Here is a 21,136-nt window from a genome sequence, read left to right as displayed (position 1 = left end):
GAGGTGAGCAATTTGGAACGATGACCAAAAGACTATACAAGTGTGTGTATCCTTTGACTCAGGGGCTGTGTATCCCAAGGAGATTTTGAGGGGGGGGGTCGAAAAAGGGCCCATTTGTACAAAAATATTTGTCAACTTTTTGTGTTGGCAAAGAATTGGCAATTGAGGGGATGCCCATAAGTTGGGGGATGGCCAAACATGTTGTAGTCTATGATGTAATGGAATTCTGTGGTGCTATAAGATCCAGGAGAACATTGTACATAGGAACAGCGATACTATATGATCAATAATTGTGAATGGCTTAGCTGTTCTCAGCAATCCAGTGATCCAAGACAATTCCAAAGGATTCATAAGGAAAAATACTCTCTCTCCACAGAAAGAAGTGAAGGAATCTGAATGCAGGCTAAAACATGCTACATTTTACTTTCTTCATTTTTTTCTGTTCAAATTTTCTTCCACAAAAGAACTATTGTGGGAAAATGTTTTACATGATTGCACGGGTAAAATCCATATCAAATTTCTTACTCCCTCAGGGAGTGGGTAAGGGGTTGGAGGGAGGAAAGGAGGGAATTTGGGACTCAAATTTGTTTTTAAATGTTGAAAATTATGTTTACATGTTATTGAGGAAAAAGGAAACATTGTTAAAAAGTAGATTAACAGTTTGGGGGGAAAGGCACAAAAATACTGGAGAGAAGATCTCCTTAAGAAGGAGAATTGACCAGTTGGTAAAAGAGGCACACAACGTCACCAAAGCAAAAACTCCTGAGAAACAATCACTTTGGCCAAGTCACAGATGTCAGAATGAACCCACATGAGTCCTCAGCATTTCTGTCCATTCCCAATGCAGTCCATTTTATCTGTGAATATGGATGAAAACAAGGACAAACAAAAACCATTCTAATGTTAAGGGTCAATTTTAGGGTTGAGACTGAATATATTTTTTGTTGGTCGCCAGGGATTTAAATTCTAAATGCCAATGAAATACTCAAGTCAGGATGGAATTTAATGGTGGCTTATTTAAAATAGAAGGAAGAAATGAGGAATGGGAGAGAGAGAGAAAAGGGAAGATCTTCTCCAGCCTGGCCTTGGCCAAGGGGCCTTCCCAGAAGATTCAATGTAGCTCCGCTTCCAGCCACGAGACCTCCTCCAAGAGGAGGGGCCTCCAGAAAAAGCCAATGATGTGGCCCCAGTGGAGCCCAGTTCCTGGGCAGACTCACCATCTGGCCATACAGCAGGAGGACAGAAAGGAGGTGTAGACCGATCCAGGCAAGTTCCGGGTGGATGAGCTGCCCAAGGACACTGCCCGGTGCTCTCTCCCAGGCTGCCTCCTGTGAATCTAAAGGGACTGCCATGGCCCGCTGGGCACAGGCCACCTCCTTGCTGGTTAACAGTAGTCGGGAATGGCTGGCCAAGGGTGGAGCTCCCAGGCCTGCCTATTGGCTGCTGGTAGCAGCCTGTGTGGCCAGTTGGCGGCGCCAGGATTGCTCCCCTCGGTGACTGTGGGGGCTGGGCTGGAAGCGCGTCTGCTCCGGTCACACTCCCGTCACTCTCAAGTAAGGGACAGAAAGTCCCAGAAGATAAAGCGGGCAGGTGGGGGATGGGGGCGTCTTCCAGGCAAGTTTCCTGAAGAAAACTGAAGAGATGCGACCCGAGGAGGTCAGGCCGACTCTGGCCCACGTCTAGTGATTGCAGAGGTGCCCATAAACACTCGAGGGCGGACGTGGGAGAAGTAGATGCCCGGGTAGGGAGGCCCCGCACAGGGCCAAAAAGAGGCTGGAAAGTTTCTTCCCAGCAGCCCTTTCGGTGAGGGCAACGTCTCGGTCCTGGTTCTGGCTGGGCCGACAGCGGCCTCAGAGCGGGACACGCAGCTGCCGCGGGGGAGGAAGGGATCTCCGGTGCGTCCGGAGTAGCCAGACGGCCCGCGGAAAAAGACGCTGCGCGGAGCCCCAGGCTGACCCGGGCCTCCGCCCTGCCTTCATTCCCGCCGCTCTAGCGGAGCCAGGGGGAGGAGGGGTGGGCGTGGGCACGCCCCGGCACGCCCGGAAGCCGCTGCCCCGTTCGTTCGGCGTGCGGCCCGGCCCCCGGCGGGGACGAGCCGCTCTGTGCCGAGGGGCGCCATGGCCTGCCCCACGTCCGTCCTGGCCCCCCGGGCTCTTGCTTCCAGAGAGAACCTGCGGCTGCTCCCGTGTGCCCGGGGCCCCGGCGTGCAGCTCCGGGCGGCGCTGGCCTCCGCCGGGGCGGAACACTTCCAGCGCCCGGCAGCGTCGGAACCGAGGCCGGGAGAAGGAGAAACGCGCCGGCCACAGGTGGCGCCAGGCCAGGCGCTGGGCTTTTGGCAGGAGAGGTGAGGCCGAGTCCGCTGCGCGGTCGGAGGAGGCCAGATGGAGGTGGGGGCGGGGCGGGGCGGGCTGCCGAGTTTTAAACTGGGGGGGGGGGGGTTCGGGGGGCCGAGCCGAGCGTCCAGAGTTCCGCCTGCGTTAGGGCTGGGGAGGCCCGAGAGCAGGGGAGAAGGCGATCCCGCGGGCCGCACGCTGCTGGCGACTCCTGGCGGGGAAGTGGGCGGGTCCGTGGGCGGAGCTCCGGTCTGGATGGCTTTCAGGTTGGCAGACCAGCTGTTGCCCCTCTGGAGACTGAACTACGAGGAGCAGCTGAAGGTGGGGCGCCCCTCGTCCCCCGGGCCTGGGTCCCCGCGCTTAGCCCCGCTCCGCCCCGGGGTCACCAGAAGGGGGGGCCCCACCCCAGGGCGGGATGGTTTGGTGGCAGCCTGCGGCGTGCTTCGAGCTCCGGACCCCCTCCGTGTCCAGGTCAAGTTTGAGGTGCTCAAGAAGAGCCTGGAGCAGCTCCAGAGTCGCCTCCACTCGCCAGGCGGTGCTTCCGGGGAGCCCAGAGGGCTGGGCGCCCTCCTGCAGCCTTTCGTGCCCTCCGTGAGTGCCTTGTTGCCCCCCCCAGCTCGGCCCCTGGCTGGCGCCCTCCAGCCTTGGGGGCTGAGCGGCGCCTCCTCTTCCTCCCCAGCCTGTCATCGAGGGGTACCGGAACAAGTCTGTCTTCTCTGTAAACAGAGGCCCAGACGGCCACCCCCAGACTGTGGGCTGCTTCCTGAGATCCCCTGGAGGTGAGTCTGGGGGCTCCCTGGGCCCTGCCCAGCTCCCGTCCTCACTCTGGACCCCCATTAGGCCCGGACTGCCCTTCTGGGGTTAGAACAGGAGCCAGGGAAGAGGTAGAGGGTGTGACCAGTTTTTAAGGCAATCCGGAAGGGCTTCCTGGAGGAGGCAGCCCACAAGCTCTAAGTTTGGGGAAGAGCAGACAGACTAATGGGGGCATCAGAAGGAGGGGTCCCTATCCTGGAACCTCGTGGGCGTCTGGCCTCAGGGCCCCCTGCTGGGAAGCCTTTGGCCCAGAACGGCGCCCGTCTTTCCTCAGGGAAGGAGATTTTCTGCGTGCCCGCCGACCGGCTGAGGGCTCTTCCTGCCAGCCACCTCCAGGTTGCCCAGGTAGGGGGAGGGGGAGGAAGGGAAGGTCCGTGTAAGGGAGCCCGGATCGCCAGGGTCCTTCCTCCCTGCCTCCGGCTCTTGCAGTGCTACGAGGCGTTTCTGCGGCAGACCCCGGCGCAGCCCGGCCTCAGCCCTCCCGGGCTCGGCCCCTGGCGGCGGCTCCGCGTGCGGACGGGCCTGCAGGGGCACCGGATGGCCATCGTCACTTTTCACGCTCAGGGGCTGAGCCAGGTAGGAGCCCTGGGTGGGGGGGGGTGGCGGGAGGCCCGGGGCGGTGCCCGGCGGTACCAGCTCCTCCCCGTGGCAGGAGGCCGTGAGGACCCACAAGGAGCGAGTGCGGGACTTCTTCACGTCGGGGCCGGGAGCGGCGTGCGGCCTGACCTCGCTGTACCTGAAGGAGAGGTGAGGGGGGGCTGGGCGCGGGGGGGGGGGGCGCGGCTGGAGGCCCCCCAGACCCCCAGGACACGTCTGTCTGTCTGTCTGTCTCCAGTGCCGCCCCCGGCCCCGGGCTCTCGGGCTTCCCGCGCTATGAGCTCGTGGCCGGGGAGCCCCACGTGCTGGAGGACGTCCTGGGCCTGCGGCTGCGCGTCTCTCCCGGGGCCTTCTTCCCCCCGAACACGGGGGCCGCCGAGGCTGTGTGCCGGCTGGTGGCGGAGCTGAGCGGAGCCGACGGGAGCGCGGCCGTCCTGGACCTCAGCCGAGGCACAGGTGAGCGTGGGGGGGGGGGGGGCTGGCGGGGGGCGGGGCCGGCAGGGGGGGCTGGAGGGGGGCAGGGGGCGGGGCTGAGCCTCCGGCCTCCTCTGCACAGGTGCCACCGGCCTCTCCCTGGCGCGGCGCGCAGCCCACGTCTGGAGTGTGCAGCTGGCCGGGCAGGCTGTGGAAGACGCCAGGTGGAGCTCCGCCTTCAACGGTACCCTGCTGGCCCCCCTCATCTGCCCTGGGGGGCCCCGAGAGCCCAGTGCCGAGGGGGGGGACGTGGCCCCCCCTTCCAGGGAGGGCAGGGGGTGAAGGGCAGCCCGTGTCCTGCAGGGATCACCAACTGGGAATGCCGGCGGTGGGACGTGGACAAGGCGGTGGCTCAGATCCGGAAGGCCGAAGGGGACAGCCTGGCCCTAGTGGTGCTCCTGGACCCGGCAGGCGCCGCCCTGTGTAAGCACCGCCCTCGCCCCCGCCCCCGCCCCTCCCCCCTCCCGGCCCAGCCGGGCTCTGCCAGTCTCTGCCCTGTCTCTGCCCGCAGCTCCCAGGGTCCTCCGGGCCGTCCGAGGCTGCCCAGCCATCCGCACGCTGGTGTTTGTCTCCAGCCGGCCCCACAGGGAGGACATGGACGCCTTTGAGCAGTGAGTGAGGCCGGGCCGGGGCGGGGGGCGGGGCGGGGGCGTCCCGGGGCTGACGAGGGCCTCCGTGTCCACCTGCAGGCTGTGCTGTCCGGTGCCTGGCGGCCAGGACCCCCAGGGAGAGCCTTTCGTGCTGGGCCGAGCCGTGCCGGTGGACGCCTTCCCACACACTCTGTCCTCGCAGCTGCTTCTGGCCTTCACCCGCTGACCGAGCCGCCAGCCTCAGCCCCGCCCCTTCTCAATAAACGCTTGTGACAGGATCTGCTGGGTCCTCCCAGTGTGTCGGGGCCATTCGCACGCACCAATAGCGCCTCCCAGAGGGCGGGGGGAGGCGGGGACCTGTCCTTCCGCCTTGACCTTGGAGCGGTCCAATAACCAGACTGGGTTCTGAGTCACCCCTGCACCTCCGATCAGCACCCTAAGGTCTACAGTCACCCTCTGAGCCCTGCCCAGCACCCTGGGATCAGAGCAGTCCCCTCGTCTAGTCAGCTGCCCTTTCCCCCCCCCCCCCCCAGCCTTAGGGCACCAGGATCTTTGGCAAGGTCAGGGCCTCCCCAGGCTGAGAAATGAGAGAGGGGGTGCCCCTGGACAGGCTGTGGTCACCCAGGGAGGGGGCGCCTCGGAGGAATTCTATTAGCCCCTCCCCCTGGGCTGGGCAAGGAAGCCCACCCTGGTTCCGAACCAACGAGATGGCGAGGACTCCAGGTATCCTAGAGCAGCAGGAAGTGTCCTCAGTGGGAGGGAGGGGGCGCCTACGTGACCCAACGTGCAGCCCCGCCCCTCTCCCTGGAATCTTATCATGGAGACGCAATATCCAAGAGTGGCCCGGAAGTGAAGGAGGAGCCGCGGGCCCACGTGATCCAGTATGCCCCTCCCCCCGACCCTCGACCAAACCACTGACACCGAATGGCCTCCCAGCATCCTAGAGCGCCCCGGAAATGGGATCTTAGGGGGGACGGCTACGTTCGGGGGAGTAGCCTTGCTCCCCATGTACCCAAGAGCAAACTGGGCACTTCCTGTCAGTGCCTCTTGCTGGGTGCACGTGGTTTGTGGGCGTGCATCCCGAGTGGGGCCCCTCTGCTGTCTGCTGCACCTGGATTTGCCCCGCCTCCTCCCGTGGGGTCGGGTAACCCCCAGACCAGGTTAGACGAATGGCAGCCCTTGGGGCCCCACGACCCCGACAGGTGAGACCCTGCCGGTCCCCTCGGTGGGGCGGGGGAGGGTAGCGGCTGGGGGCAGGGCGCCCAGTCTCCTTTTGGACCTGCGGTGGGTGGGAGGAGGATCCAAGGGCCCTTTGTGAGGGGCCTGTTTTTCCTCCGCTTTCCCTGACCCCCATCCGCTCTGTCTGTCTGTTCCCCCCGCAGATGCTGACGCTCGAGGAGCCTGGGGCCCCCAGGCCGTACTTGCCCCCTCCCGTGAAGGTGGAGCCCGAGGGGCTGGCCCAGGAGTTGCCGCCTGGAGGAGCGGAGGGTGAGCTGGGAAGGCTGGAGCCGGGCGGGGATGGTGGATTTCTCAGACCCCCTTCCAGCTCCCTCAGGAGTAACTTGGGGAAGGCCGAGGAGGGCGCTGTGGAAGTGAGGGGGCTCCTGGCCTGGTGAAGCTCCTGAGCTTGTTCGGCCTCAGTTTCCCCCTGGCGTCTTGTCCCCGGAATGTACTGCAGGCCTAGCAGACTCCCGGATCCACTTGGGCTTAGCCTGCCATGATCTTCTCCAGCTTCTTTGACAGGAGGAAACTGAGGCCCGCAGTGGCGCGTGACTTGCCCAGAGCCACACAGCTAGTGAGTGTCGGGCCATAATGGACCGGGGCCTTCCTGCCTCCTGGCCCTCATCCCCTGCCCCAAATGCAAACTGAAAGTCAGTGTTTCCTTCTCTTTTTTCTTTTTAATTGTTTTTAGAATTCAGACCCCCAAAATGAGGTCCCTCCGCCTTCCCCAGACGGCCTGGAACACACTCAGAAAGGGAGGCCCCAGGCTGGGAGCAGAGCGAAGCTCCCCCGGGATGTGGAGGCAGCGTTTGTCCTTTTCTACTGCACAGGCATCATTCCACCCCCACCCCCACCCCCAGTGGAGCTCACAGGTGCCTCCGCAGCAGAGAGGGGCCACTTCCATCTTCAGCCTTTCAGGCGGATGCCCGTCCTAGCTGTGGACGTGGCCATCCCTGCAGGTGCGTTCCCAGACCTGTCCCAGCCTCCCAAAGTGCCACCAACGTGCCCAACCATTGGCCAGCAGGATTCTGGTTTGTGCCTGTCAGTGGCTGTGGGGCCTTTTCCTCTTGACCTCTCGAGGGAGTTGATTTTGAGGGCAGAGGTCCCCTGGGCGGCAGCCACTGGGCCTCTGTCCTCGTCACAGTGACCTCCACTGCTCTTTGGCAGAGTTCATTTGCCCTGCTTTGGTCTGTGGCTTGGAGTCTTTGAAGTCGGACCAGTGACGTCACTGGCCACTTGCTTCCTCCCTTCCCCTAAAGGCCTTCTCGTTCAGTCACGTTTTCCCATCGCATGGACAGACTCAGATTATTGGGCTTTTTGGTTCCTCACGAATCCGCCTCCTCGTCGTGGCTTTGAAAAGGGAGGCGCCTGGTCGCTGATTGAGTGATGTTAGAATACAGTGGAAGGCACCGGTCCAAGCCTCATTTTCTGCCAGAATGTTCTCTGGGCTTATTGAGGCCTTTTTTTTCTGACTCTCCTTTGACCAGTCTAGGCAGTTTGGTGTTCAGTGAGCGGCCCAAGTGTTGAACTTGGACTCTGGAAAGCCTGAGTTATCACCTGCCCTCAGAACCCTCAGCTCAGCCTTGATTTCCTCCCTTGTAAAACAGGGACAATTGTCATCAAGAGAAGGAAGTGAGAAATTGTGTGCAGAGAGCTTCCCATCCTTTAAAGGGCTATCCAGGTGCAAGCTGTGCCTCGTCCTCGTTCTAGCCTGCTCCGCAGATAGTTTTGTTTGCTAACTGTGGCCCACTGGCAGAGTGAGGTCTGGCAATGGTATGGATTGCTACTTGCTTCCTGCCTTATTTCCCCACATACCCAGAATCTTTCCTTTCTCCAGAGGAACGTCAGGACGATTCTATAAAGGGTCTCTTTGGAAAGTGAGCGGTCCAGCACCAGATTGATAGGTAGCCTCAGTGGCTGGGTCACTCGGACCTTTGGCACTGCCCGGCTGGGAGCTTTCATTGAAGTTGTCTTTGATTGATGATCTTTTTGTTATTGGATTCATCAGGTACTGAGCGTCCTTTGGCAGATCGACCGAGCGGTCGTCCTGTACTTCTTTGGAGTGAGGCTTCCCCTTTTATTACCACTCTTGGCTTTTTATAGAAAAGTGGTTGACTTTGGGAGTTTGTTTTATAGTTGAAAATCGTACAGAAGCTCTTCGTTGTCTCATCTAGTTTCTTTGGTGATTGCCTAAGACTGGATGGCATTTCAGATACTGTTTCTTCTGCTTGTCCCTTCTATCATTTGCCATTTCTGTTGCCGCCATTTTGAAGGTTATATAATAGAGTTGTTGAGGAGGATGCTTTGCTTAAGGGTTACAAAGTACCTTCCAGCTCCCCACTGTGAAAGAAAGCCAGGAGTGACTCCTTCACCAGGCCAGTATATGCTTGCTTGGAGACTAAGTATTTGCATAGAGTTCTACTTATTTATATTTAACAGTTATGAACATAGCGGTTAGTAACCAGGAAAGCCTTAACACTAAAAAGGGACCAAATATAGCCCCACCTTCTACGTTCCCCTCACGGCGAAGCTTTCATTTTCTTCAGGCGTCCCTAAAACTGCTTAGCACTTAGAACACACAGTCTGACTAAACCCTAACCCCAACCCTTATTAAATATAAATAGCTTAATTTGATAAAGACGTCTCCAAGTGAACACAGTCAGTCAGGCCAGTATGGCAGAGGACAGTTGACAGAGGATAACTCTGAGATGGCCCAGAGTCTAGGCAAACAGACCTTTAGTTTTTCTCCTTCAAACTGTTCTCCAACAAAGCAGATCTGACGGCTTCTTTCTCCAAGATGAAAAGTAAAAACCTTCAAATGCTTTCAGAGTTCTCTCTTCCCTCTCACCAGCAGAGAGCAAGGTCTGAGAGGTCTGCCTTCACCAGAAGTCAGAGAGAGACTCAACTAACTGAAGCCAGTGAGCGAGTGACAGTAACAAACTGTCAGAACTTTTCCTGCTTCTGGCCTTCCAAATTCTGATCTCAGGCATAGCTGGTACCCTGCCTTGCCTGCAATCTCAGAGACCCCTCTTCTCAAGTATCTTAACTAATGCTTAATCAATATCCTAATTTCCTTACTACAGTTTCCTGTCATCAGTGGAGTTGGGGGGTGGCAGAGAATCCCTTTTAGTTTCTTCATAAATGTCAGCTTTTGGTTTTCAATGTTTGGGGTGTAAAAATTAAATTATATCTCTAATAATAAAAAATATTATATTTTATGAGGTTTATTGAAATTCATTAGAAATCAAGAGGATACAAAATAAAAACCACATGCCCATGGCTGATTAGCCCATTTAAATCCCCACACTTAGCTTACCACTATACTTGCTTCATCATTGCAAAGGAAGAGAGAGTGGGAGGCATTACTGCCAGTTAAATACCAATTGTGGTCTTGCCAATGTGAAGACTCAGGAGAGATTATAGGGAATTCTGGGAACTACCAAGGACTTCTGGGGATTGAAGTCTAGGGTTCGAAATCTCCATTTATACAGGGGTTATTATATTGGTTATTTTCCTAATGTTGGGCCATCCTTGCATGCCAGGCACATGTCCAGCTTGAGAAGCGATTTTTTCCCCCAGTCTTTTAGCTAGTCTTTTGGCCAAGATGTAATTCTTTATACAAATCCATTCTTTTTTGTACTTTTTCCTTCCCTAGCTTAGGTATTGGGACTGTATCTGTCTCCTAGAACAAGTTTGCTAGAGTATTTTTTTCACTTGTTGGGAATCATTTTTGCCCAGCAATTAAAATTATTTAAAATATGATCAAATTTTTCAGTCCATCTAGACCAGAAGCTTTTCCTTTGGTCGTTTTTTTTGGGCGGGTTCCTTCTCTTTCACTTCCTGTGATTGAATCATTTAAGATGTCTATCCTGGATTTTGTTCACTTGAGTACTTTATGATTTGGTAGGTGTCGTGCTTTGTTTCTTTTGCAGCTTTCTAATCACTATGCTGGATTGTATTTTTTTCTGTTCTTCTGGAGGTGACCTGTAGGTTCTTTGATTGTACTTTGCTTCCTAAACCCAGAAGTTCTGGGTAGCTTTCTTGTATTGTTGTCTGCAGTAAAGAACTTGGGCTTTTTCATTTACTGTGTTTTTCCAGGAGACCTAGGATTCTTCCGTTTCCCTTGTAGGATGTCATCAAGGTCAGTAACTGGCTTGGATGGAGATCATGTGTTCAAACAACTCCACTAGAGCTAATGGCCTCAAAACCCAAAATGAAGCTGCATTTGTTGGGGGTGGGGGGTCGGACTGTGTGTAGATTGGGTTTTACTTTGTTGCTGTTTTTTTAATTGGTTAAGTGAGGGATGGGCAGTAAGAGGGAGAGAGAAGAAATATTTTTAGGAATTAAAAAAATGATTGCTTTTGGCCTCTTCTACCATATTTTTTCTCTTCTTCAGCATTTTCATATTCCAAATCTGTTGTTCTCTCTTGACTTTTCTGGAGCCCCTGTGGATTCTAGTTTTTCTATTCTGTTCATTATTTCTGCTTTGAAAGCTATAAACATTCCACCATATTGTCATTCCTAATTTCTTCTCTTAGGAAGTGTTCTAGGACTTCTTGTTCCATGTTCTCTTAGAAATCCACAGGATTCTCATTTGATCTGGTATTGCCTTACTTTCCCTTCTGTATTCTCTTGGAAGTTTTAGCACTCATCTTTCCTCCTTTTGGGTGAATGCCAGGCCAGAATTTAAAGACTAGACAGACTGTGAATCCATCATGCTGGGAATGATGAGCCAAGAGGACATACTGATTGAGGGAGGACACTGACCTAGTCTGGCCTGGGGGTGGTTTGGGTGGATTGATTAGAGTAGATGGAGGCAGAAGAAGGAGCACCTGTCTTCAAGAAATCTCTAGTTTTCCTCTGGGGACAAGGTGTCTAGGGAAGGCCTGCCCTGAGAGGAAGAGGAAGGTGTAAGAGTTTAAATTTAGGTTTTATGATAAGTATGAGAATTCTAAAGTAATATTGTGGTCGCCAATTTAAAAATATAGCTTAAATCAAAATGACTTTTAGCAGCTTCATTTACAAAGAGGTGGAAAAATGCAGCTAAAGAGACAGATTTTAACAAGCCTACTAGCCCTTCTCCAGTGAAGTGAGGCTCAGCCCTGCACGGGCTTCCCCACATCCCTTGTCCCCCTGTAGATTTCCTGATAATTCTCAACCAGAAGTCCCAGTGGTGTCTTCAGCCAGAGTTCCACCAATTCAGCCTCCTCCAAATGCCAGGAAGAGAATCAATCTCCAGAACCAATCTCTCCAGAAGCCAGGAAAGGAATGAATGCTAGACCATATTGGTCTCTTTTTAATACCCTTTTCACATTACTTCCTGTCACCCCTTCTTCACTGAAACCAATGGCAGTCTTTCAGTTTGTCTAGCACTGCCCAAGGGGAGAAGGAGGGAGGCGCAGTGGCCTTTAGAGGTGTCACTTATTCCAGTAAGTGACTTCTGAACTCTCATCCTTAATGGTAAGTAGGAGTACTTTAAGTTCTTGATTTGATTAGCTAAAAATAGGCAATAAGAGAGTTAAATCTATCTTCACAAAGGGAAGGAGATGATTGTGGAGAGAGTGGCCAGATACCCCTGGGAGGATGAGCCTGGACAGCCAGGAGGATAAGAATCTTCCTTCTGGTCTGTGGAGCCTGGTGGATGGTGAGGGACTCTGTCCCACCTTCCACATCCCTAACAAGTGGTCCTCTGACCACCTCTCTGCTCTGGGACAGCCCTGACTGCTGGGGAGTCAGTCCTGATGTTGAGCCTCATCGGGCCTCCCTCTCCCTGGTTTTACCTCCTGGGACCAAGCAGAAGGAATTCCCCTTCCATGGCGCAGACGTTTTGGTGTGCCCTTCTGCTTCTCTGTGTACCCACACACAAATGCATGCACACATGCTCTGACTTCTCTAGGCTCAGTCCCTCCCCACCCCCAGCCCCTTCTGCTAATGCCTCCTCCATCCTGGACACATTCCAACAGGCATCTCCACAGCTTTCCGACAACATGGCCTGTCACTGGTGCTGGTGCCACTGATCTGGAGACTGACTGGGAACCCATCATCGTCTTTGGGGTAGGGGCTGAGCTGGTGCAGACAACTCCTCCTCCCTGTAGAAAGGCTTGAGGTGGCCTGTGCCCGGGGCAGCCAGACTCCAGAGCAATGAACTCTCAGCAGGCCTCGAAGGCCAATTATCAGGGTGCGATTCAAACTTGGACCCTCAGGTTGGAGGTAAGAGAGGGGAGGCAGCAGGAGTGGAGCTTTCCGAACCCTTAGCACAGTGCCTGGCAAGGACTTGATGCCTATTGAGGGGGAGAGTTTATAATGAAGTGATTTGCCCAGCATCACACTGGAGGACTCCAGTACCTCATAGCTGGTTATGCCTGTGGCCATTCGAGCAGGGTGCCCAGTCACAAAGGCAGACTTTGGGGTACAGTAAGTTTGAGGGGACTGAGGTTAGGTAGCCAGCATGTGCCATGGGGCTCCTCTGAGGTGTCCCCCACAGCCTTCCTGAGCTTCCCACCAGGCTCTCCTTTTCATGTTCCCAGAAGTCTTCACGGCACCCTCCAGAGTGAAGCACGGAAGCCATTCTGCAGGCCTTCTGGGTCTCATTGGAGTTCAATATGGAGCTAAAAGGGACACATTAAGGTTGGGGGAAGGGTAGAACTTCGGGGACATCCCTCCTTGTCCCTGTGGCCAGATGTGTCCTCTGGACCCCACAGGCTCCCTCCAGCCCTCCCCTCGTTATCAATCTTGGGGTGCCCCAAAGCAGAGCTTGGACCCTTCCAGTTCTTCCCCATGCAGACCCCAAGAGTGGCTCCCCAGCATTGCCCACATCCAAGCCCTCGTTCCTCAGAACACAGAGGTTGCCATTGCCGCCTCCTGTGAGCCCCCTCTCTGTGGCACCAGATAGATGCCTCCCACATGGGCCTGCCTCCTGGCCCGTGCCACCTCCATGAAGCCTGCTGGTGTCTCCAGGTTGTCCCAAAATTCTGTGACCTGTTTGGGGGTTCATTAAGCTCACATCTGTTCCTGGGAGACGTGCCACTGTCATCCCAGCTGAGCACTGCTGGCCCTCCGCTTTGGGTCTGCCTTTGTGCTGCATAGGACAGTGGCAAGCACTGGGAAGGCCTGGGTTCCAGTCCTGCCCCTGGGGCTTGTCTCAACCTGGAATGTGTTGGGGGTTCTCTGTCCCAGTGAATTCACAAGTTTGCTCAATAGCCGACCAACCTTTACTGGCTGCCTGCTTCGTGCCAGACATGCTCTGAGCCCTGGGAGAAAGCGAGCCAGCAGGATGTGTTGTCCTTGCCTCTGGGAGAGCCAGAAGATTCTGGGCCCTCCGGGGGGAGGCCTCAGCATGTGGAAGCTTCTTGAGAAGTGGCTGACAGTGGCCTTCCCTTGTCTGACCGCAGGAGTCTTGCTGCCTTGAGCCCGAACACATCCTATCTGCCCTCCACAGGGACCATTGAGACTCGCCATTCCTAATCCTAGAAGAAAGACCTCAAGCCAGCCCTGGTTCACCCATGCTCATTCGGGGAGGGGCTGCCTCGTGAGGCCTTCAACATTCTCTGAAGTGGTCTGGCCTGGAATTGGGGAAGGAAGGCTCCCTCTGGTCAGCCCTTGCCTTTCCTTTTAGGAGCTTCCAAAGCAAAAGTGCAGTAAGGGCTAGGCCACTGGGGGCAAAGGACTTGCCTGGGGTCACACATCTAGGAAGTGTTTTGAGGCCACATTTGAATCCAGGACCTCCTGGCTTTCCATCCACTGAGCCCCCTCCAGCAGTCCTGAGCACAGGAAGCCCCCCAGAGCTAGTCAACGAGGCCCGCTTCCTGGAAGCAGGACAAGAGGGATGCCACAGATGATGGCTCAAGTTTTGGAGACCTGCTTGATAGCCAGGCGTCCAGGGGGACGGAGTCCAGAATGGACTGAATGGGATGGAGAGCCATCCTTGGGGAGTCAGGGCTGCCACCAGGAGGGTTTTCTCAGGCCTTGGGGTTGTGCCATCCCCATCACGCTGGCACAGTGAGTGCCCTAGTTGGAGCTCTAGGTCCAATCTAGTATATAGTAGCTTTCCAAAGTGGTCAGGAAAAAGCCCAAGTCACCAGCAGGGAAAAGGGGGGAAGCAGCACCCAACCTAACTCCTAGGAGGAGGAGGCAATGGTCAGACTGGCACTCTTGTGAGGAAGAAAGGGGGCCTACTGGCCAGGAGGAAAGAAGACTTGAAAGGCTCACCTATGGAAGACTGGTGGCAGAGGACAAAAATCAAAGCAATGGGGGGAAGGGGGAAAAAAAAGTTTAGACTTAAAAGTGAGAGGCAGCAGCCCCTTCCCAGCCCTGACCTTTGATAGTCTTCATAATGTGAATTTCAAAACTATTCCACCCTGTTCAGACCATTCTCTGGAGGATGGGATTTAGCTATTTCCTGATCAGTGACAATGGAGATACTCGGAGTAAGAGAGTCAGGTCTTGGAAACTGCAGTCTCCACCCTACTCAGGTAGAGATTAGGAAGGGCTGCAGCAAAACTCAAGATTTAATTATTTGAGAATATGGCCCTCAACAGACATGCAGAAAAAAGGACAGACCTCTGGGCGGTCCTAGGTCAAGCTAGAGCCAGCATTGGATTTGGGAGGCACAGGAAGTGAGGCAGGGAACAGCCTCTGAAATTCGCTCACTTCCTGGGGACAGAGCAGGACGGGAGTTCGTGCTAGGACCTTGAGCAGGGAGGAGGCCTGCAGACAGCTTCCCTTGAGATCGATCACATGAGTCAAGGACTGAGTTCCTTCTCTACTTTGGCCCCTTTGGACCTAATCTCCCTCTGCCTTGGCCAGAGATTGAGTAACCCCTTTCCCTTTTCTCCTCTCTCCTCTCCCTCTCCCTTTCTTACTCCCATTGTGATTAAACCACCACAAACTCCATTCTGACTTGAGTGTTTCATTTTTAGGAATTTCTTAAGTAAATTCCTTGGCGGCCATAGTTTTAATATTATGACAATCTTTAAAGGTGAAATTTTCACCATTACAATAAGGGAGGGTGCCTTTCAGGTGTGGTCGAGCTTCTGAGGCCTTGCACTTCCTGATAGGTAGGTGTGCTGCATGGTTGTTACCAGGGTTTTTTTTTTTTAATTTGACTGGGGGACAGCTAGAGGTCCAGGAAAAATGGAAGAATACACAATTAAGAGCTTTGAAAACTATGTGTTGAATTTCTTATAATAGGAAAAATGAGTTGTAATACATGTACAACCCTCTTTCCTGCTATGTAAATAGAAGTGCTCCTTTTATTTGGTGTCATGTTCAGAATTTTTTTTCCAAGAATGCTTCCAAGGTCTCTTCCAACTCTGAAATTCTAGATTTTGTGGGTTCTGTGGCCATTTAGTGCTGGAAGGCAAAGTACTCTTGTCACCTGAGACAAATCTGGAATCCAGGTGAAGACTTTAGGCTTCTTTTTCTGTCTCTTGAAGTCATCAGACCGTGTTCACATTGGCCTGCGCTGAGTACTCTCAGCCCTTCTCTTGACTGACATCTGCATCTCTTAATCCTTAGGTGATGAGGACAAACCACAGAATGGAGAGATGGCATTGAAGCATGAAATTGTAGATGACAATGATCAGCTTTCTCAAGCAGAGGAAAAACCAGACATGCTAAACAAATATGGAAACTCTTTCAGCCTGAATCAAGAGACAACTTTGGATCAGAGAATCTTCAATCCTAACAGTCGTCCCTGCCTCCATGCAGAGGAAAAACCAAGCCTGCTTAATGAATATGAAGACTTTTTCAACAGACAGAATTCAGCTTTTGTTGGATTTAATGTGTTCCAAACTAATGAGGCACCCTATGGCTGTCAGGGTGGAGAACAGTTAGTTTCCATGTCCCACCTCCCTCAGCCCCAGAGCATTCACAGTTGGCCAGGCCACTACGTATGTTATGAGTGTGGGAAAAGGTTTACTCGAAGCTATCACCTCATCCGACATCAGGTTATCCATAGTGGAGAGAGACCCTTTCCATGTAATGAGTGTGGGAAGACCTTCAAGAGGAAATCGACCCTCACTGAGCACCAGAGAATCCATACTGGAGAGAGACCTTATAGGTGTAACAAATGTGGGAGAGCCTTCCGTCAAAGCCAAGATCTCTTAGAGCATCAGCCAGTACACACTGCTGAGAAACCTTTCAAATGTGAGGAGTGTGGAAAGGCGTTCAGTACCAGCTCAAGCCTCCTTCAGCATCAGCTCATCCACACAGGAGAAAAGCCCTACCAGTGTGGAGAATGTGGGAAAGCCTTCAGAAATAGCTCGAGCCTCCTTCGGCATCAGTTCATCCATACAGGAGGAGAGCTCTACAAATGTGACGAATGTGGGAAAACTTTGAGTAATCGCTCAAGTCTGTTCCAGCATCTAAAAATCCATTCTGGAGAAAAACCCTATCATTGCAATGAGTGTGGGAAAGGTTTCATTCGTAACTCGTACCTTATTGAACATCAGAGGATTCACACGGGGGAAAAACCCTATGTGTGTAAGGAGTGTGGAAAGACCTTCCGACGTTCCTGGTACCTCACAGAACATCAGAGAAGCCATGCCCCAGAGAGAGCGTATAGATGCACTGAGTGCGGGAAAGCCTTCAAGGATAGTTCATGTCACTTCCATCATCAGAAACTTCATATAGGAGAAAAGCCCTTTGGCTGTAGTGAATGTGGTATGGCCTTTGGGCGCAAGTCACGGCTTCTGGACCATCAGAGAATCCACACCGGAGAAAAACCTTACAAATGTGAAAAATGTATGAAGAGTTTTAGCCATCGTTCACAACTTCTTGAACATATGAGAACTCATACTGGAGAGAAGCCTTATGAGTGCAATAAATGCGGGAAATCGTTTACTAGAAATTCTGGCTTTATACGGCATCAGAAGATCCACACTGGGGAGAGGCCCTATGAATGTACCCAGTGTGGCAAGTGCTTTAGCAATAGTTCATTTCTTATTGAGCACGAAAGAATCCATACCACAGAGAAACCTTACAAATGTGATGAATGTGGGAAAGCTTTCTGTAAGAAATCGTACCTCACTGGACATCAAATCACACACACCAAAGAGAAACCCTATGAATGTAATGAATGTGGGAAATCCTACAATCGACGTTTCCGTCTAATCGAACACCAGAGAATTCACACTGGAGAGAAACCTTATGAATGTGGTGAATGTGGGCGATCATTTAGTCGAAGTGCACTTCTAATCGGACATCAAATCATTCACACCAAAGAAAAGCCCTACGTATGTAATCAATGTGGGAAGGCTTTTAGTTTGAGAAAGCATCTCGTTCAACATCAGAGTATCCATAATGACAAAAAACCCTATGAATGCAATGAATGTGGGAAAGCCTTTAGGCATAAATCTACATTTCGTGACCATCAGAAAGTTCACACTGGTGATAAACCATGTAAATGTAATGAATGTGGAAAATCCTTCAATCGGACTTTTCATCTTATTGAACACCAACGGACTCATACTAAGGAGAAACCTTACGAATGTAGTGAGTGTGGGAAGTGTTTCAGTCGAAGCTCAGTCTTCACTCAGCACCAGAAAATTCATAGTGAAGACCACAAACCCTTCGAATGTAATGAGTGTGGGAAGTCTTTCACTCGAAATTCAGTCTTTGTTAAACACCAGAAAATTCACTCTAAAGAGAACAAACCTAATGAATGTGGGAAATCATTCAGCCAGAATTCAGCCTTTATTCAACAGCAGGAAATGCATACTAATGAGAATCTAAATTGATGATGATTTGGTAATGGGATATCACATTTTCAGTATTGAACATAACACTTGGAGAGGTAGTGATGTCAGACCTCAAGCTTTATTCAGCACAGATGGGTTTAATAGGGAGTAAACCAGGGATACTGATAGTGAAAATTAATTAAGTTTATCACAGATTGCTGTCTTTTGGAGATTGGTCTGTCCTTTGAGGGCAGTTCTGTGGAATCAAAAATACAGAGAATTCCCACTAGACTGATTACAGCCTTAATAGTTGTTGGGGGGTGGGGGTGAGGTTGAGTATACTAACAGCAAGCTAGGTGACCAAGCCACCCCTTCTGGGAAGGAGTTCACCCCATTTTCTGTATGTCACGTGAGCTAACATTCAGTAGTATAAATTATGTTAATCCAGCATAATAGAAACAAGGTTATTACATGTTAGCAGCTCAGCAAAACCTTAAATACAGGGGATACCTATATGTTAAAAAAAGGTAAATTGCTGCCTTTGACTTTTTTCACCCCCTCGCAACGATAGATCATCCTCTGCTTTCATCCCTGTGGAATCCTCTTTACATTAAAGACAGTCAAACAAATGAGGTTTATAAAACTGCAGCGTCTGACCATTGAAGCAATATTCTGTACCCATCACCACTCACTGCTTCTGAAGAGAAGGAAAATATTTCCTGCTCTTATCTCCAAGATCAAATTTGATCATTGTGATTCCTCTGAATTCTGCTGCGCCCCCCCCCCCCAGGACTATTCTGTTAAGCTTTTCATCATTGTGCATTGTATCTACCTGCTACCTGATTCTGTTTTCTGCCTCTGCATCAGTCTATGCAGTGCAAAGAATGCTGGATTTGGAGGGAGTGGGCATGAGTTAGAATTCGACTTAAATATTTTTGTGAAGGTGGATGCATCAGCTTTTTGGATCTTGTTTTCTTCATCTGCAAAATGAGGGAACTCGAATGGCTCTGTATTTATAACCCCAAATCTGTTTCTCTGAAATTTTCATATTCATGATTTCTTAGAGCAGAATATTATTCCATTATATTTGTGTGCCACGGTTTAGCCATTCCCCAGGGGATGGAGTGTTTTTTTTTCCCCTTCCTCCTACTTCGTAGGAGGAAATGCTGTGTTTTTATATATATGGGCCAATTCTGTTATGGATCCCTTTGCACATATCCCTAGTAGTGGGATCAGTGAAAGAGAGGAAATGTTTGGATCACATTTCTCTTGTAATTCCAAACTGATTGTCAAAACATCAGAAGTTTTCCACCTCTCTGCAGCCTGCCTTCCATGGTCTATTTCCTCTACCATCACCTTTGCCAATTGAATGAGTGTGAGTTGTTTAAATGGCATTTCTCTCTTTAACGGTGGCTTCCCTTTTTAATTTATTTTGGATATTCTGTCATTGGCCACTTACCTCTTTTGGACTCTTGGTCTTATACATATGTTGATTACCTCCATCTTGGCTATCAGATTCATGAAAGATGTTTGATGCACCAATTTTCCCCATTCCACCATATCTTCTAGCTCCATTGTTTGTTTTTTTGTTCACATTTTATTCTATATATAATATATATAAATTCTTAATTATATTTATATAGAATATATTCTGTAATATATTCTATATACATATAATTTCTAATTCTAATAATAAATATAAATTCTAATTTTATATTATCAAAGTCATCTAATTTGTCTCGTGGGCTCTCATTTGGTTTTTAAGTTTCCTCACTGAGCGATGATTACTAAGCATAATTTCTATCAACAAGAAACTCATACATAGTAGTCTGTGTTGACTAATCCCTCTTAACTTTGAAGAATTAGGCAGCAGGGAGAGCAGATGCAATGTGAGAAGAGAATCTTCAGGGCTAGTTTTGCAGGAAATTGGAGCCCAATTGCTTCCCTGCTCCTCAGTCAAGAAGAGATTAACAACTAATAAGTGCATATTGAACCAGAGGTGCATGTTGCATTGAACAGGATTTACTCCTCAGATTCCCTCTTCCTCTCCCCCAGAATGATTTGCAGTGAAAATGTAAGAATAAGTAGCCCAGCCCCAACCAACCCTGTCTGGTGCCTTGGGTTCAACATTGGGTTGAGATGAAGCACTTATGGAATAGTTAGCATTTAACAAAAGGAGGCTTATTTAGCCATCACAGAAGGCTGCTCAGCAGGAAGACGATTCATCTTCTTGAGCATACTTAGCCCAGTTCACTAGCTGGAACACCATGTCATGTAGTGGGATGATAAGAAAACTACATCACTTGCTTAAACTTTTCGTGCCCTGTGCCAAATCATAAGAATAATTTCATTATCTTTCAAAGAAAAACCTAGTCTCCCTGTGTAACATGAGACCTTTGTATATCGCTCCCACGGCTCTCCAGAGTATCCAAATAACTAAGCTAGAGCTCAGTTATTTCTAGCATTTTTAAACACTATATGATGGCTTTAAAGGATGCAATTTTCTTTAATTTAGGCAAATAAGGAAGCAAATGAAATGGCAAGGTATGTCTCAGGTTAGATGAGGACAGACCACTATGGATACAAGCAGTTTTTGAAAGAGGTCAACCCAGTTTTTGCCCCAGTGCTTAAGTACCTGGAAGAAACATCAAAGGAGATAAATGATATTTTCTCCTTTCTTTTATCCCTGGTTCTGAACAAAAAGTACCTTGTACAGGGGGAAAGATTGGTTTAGGAATTAAAACCTACATAGTTGTAAATCAGAAACCCATTCCAATTGAGCTGGAGAAAGATGGTCCAATCCTGTTGATTTCGATAACTGGAAAAGGATTTAATCAGGAAAATGGATTTGGGAATTCCACTTCCAGAAAGAATAAGAAACCAACCTCAAAATGCCCACTTGGGTCTCTGTTTGGAGGGTAACATTTCCAGCATTCTCTAATGCTGAAGACATTTGATGGACAGGAACATATTTGCAAACTGATTTTTTCAACTTCCCCAAAGAAAGTGGAGAATGGTTTCTCTACAAACAACTCTCCGCCTGTAAAACAAATTCAGACATCCTTGGAAATTTATTGAGCCCTGCCCTAAAAGGAGCCAAGGAAATATCCTTCCAGGAGTGTCTTCCTGGGATCCTGAGGGTTCTGTACTTCCTAGGGCATCAGCAGCTCCTCCAAATCATGTGTGTCCTGATGCAGAGCAGATATCAACTGTGCTTTTAGAATAGCTGGCCAGTTTAGTAAGTAGTCAGTTCATGATCCAGTGATGTTTTACAAACAAGCACCTCATGTAAGACTAGCAACTGTGAACATAGCTCTCAAGGAATTGCCAGATAGTCCATGCCAGCTCCCATTCCAGTCCACAGCCACCTGCACATTTCTGATAGGGCTTTGGGTGTACTCTCCTTACCTCCCTGCTATAGCAATCAAAC

At 51.1% G+C, this 21,136-nt stretch overlaps 3 protein-coding genes across 17 annotated transcripts in view; 2 read left to right on the top strand and 1 right to left on the bottom strand.

Moving 5' to 3' along the window:
* The window catches only part of LOC100026020 (zinc finger protein OZF-like), a 515,718-nt gene that overhangs the window by 90,443 nt on the left and 404,139 nt on the right, over positions 1–21,136 (bottom strand). The gene's annotated exons all lie outside the window — the stretch shown is intronic.
* Positions 168–5,085, top strand: LOC100023388 (tRNA (uracil-5-)-methyltransferase homolog B-like). Of its 2 annotated transcripts, XM_056814557.1 has the most exons (12): positions 168–2,344; positions 2,600–2,654; positions 2,805–2,924; positions 3,013–3,112; positions 3,421–3,491; positions 3,576–3,722; positions 3,799–3,893; positions 3,982–4,199; positions 4,300–4,401; positions 4,521–4,640; positions 4,729–4,828; positions 4,907–5,085. In XM_056814557.1, the coding sequence occupies exons 1-12, from the start codon at positions 2,118–2,120 to the stop codon at positions 5,031–5,033; spliced, it is 1,482 nt and encodes a 493-aa protein (XP_056670535.1). In that variant the 5' UTR covers positions 168–2,117; the 3' UTR covers positions 5,034–5,085. The 2 variants fall into 2 exon arrangements, with proteins under 2 accessions (XP_056670535.1, XP_056670536.1); XM_056814558.1 differs by lacking the exon at positions 4,521–4,640.
* On the top strand, positions 5,228–19,434 carry LOC103095762 (zinc finger protein 260-like). Of its 5 annotated transcripts, XR_008915916.1 has the most exons (6): positions 5,228–5,967; positions 6,190–6,295; positions 6,539–6,602; positions 6,720–6,987; positions 11,992–12,238; positions 12,556–15,504. XR_008915916.1 is itself a non-coding variant. In XM_056814511.1 (5 exons), exons 1-5 carry the CDS (start codon positions 5,691–5,693, stop codon positions 17,764–17,766), a joined length of 2,937 nt encoding a protein of 978 aa, XP_056670489.1. In that variant the 5' UTR covers positions 5,228–5,690; the 3' UTR covers positions 17,767–19,434. The 5 variants fall into 5 exon arrangements, 4 of the variants coding, with proteins under 4 accessions (XP_056670489.1, XP_056670491.1, XP_007486176.2 ...); XM_056814511.1 differs by lacking the exons at positions 11,992–12,238; positions 12,556–15,504 and adding an exon at positions 15,545–19,434; XM_056814513.1 differs by having other exon boundaries at positions 11,992–15,505.

Source organism: Monodelphis domestica, chromosome 2, assembly GCF_027887165.1.
Source record: "Monodelphis domestica isolate mMonDom1 chromosome 2, mMonDom1.pri, whole genome shotgun sequence".
Classification (NCBI taxonomy): domain Eukaryota; kingdom Metazoa; phylum Chordata; class Mammalia; order Didelphimorphia; family Didelphidae; genus Monodelphis; species Monodelphis domestica.
Note: the sequence above shows the minus strand (reverse complement) of the source record. Positions and strands in the feature narration are given on the sequence as shown.

Coding starts and splice junctions, on each gene's coding strand:
- LOC100023388 (XM_056814557.1), top strand. CDS start 2,118: ATGGCCTGCCCCACGTCCGTCCTGGCCCCCCGGGCTCTTGCTTCCAGA. Junction 3,894..3,981: donor TCGCTGTACCTGAAGGAGAG/GTGAGGGGGGGC, acceptor GTCTGTCTCCAG/TGCCGCCCCCGGCCCCGGGC. Junction 4,641..4,728: donor CCCGGCAGGCGCCGCCCTGT/GTAAGCACCGCC, acceptor CTCTGCCCGCAG/CTCCCAGGGTCCTCCGGGCC.
- LOC103095762 (XM_056814511.1), top strand. CDS start 5,691: ATGCCCCTCCCCCCGACCCTCGACCAAACCACTGACACCGAATGGCCT. Junction 6,296..6,538: donor GCCGCCTGGAGGAGCGGAGG/GTGAGCTGGGAA, acceptor GATCTTCTCCAG/CTTCTTTGACAGGAGGAAAC. Junction 6,988..15,544: donor GGACGTGGCCATCCCTGCAG/GTGCGTTCCCAG, acceptor CTTAATCCTTAG/GTGATGAGGACAAACCACAG.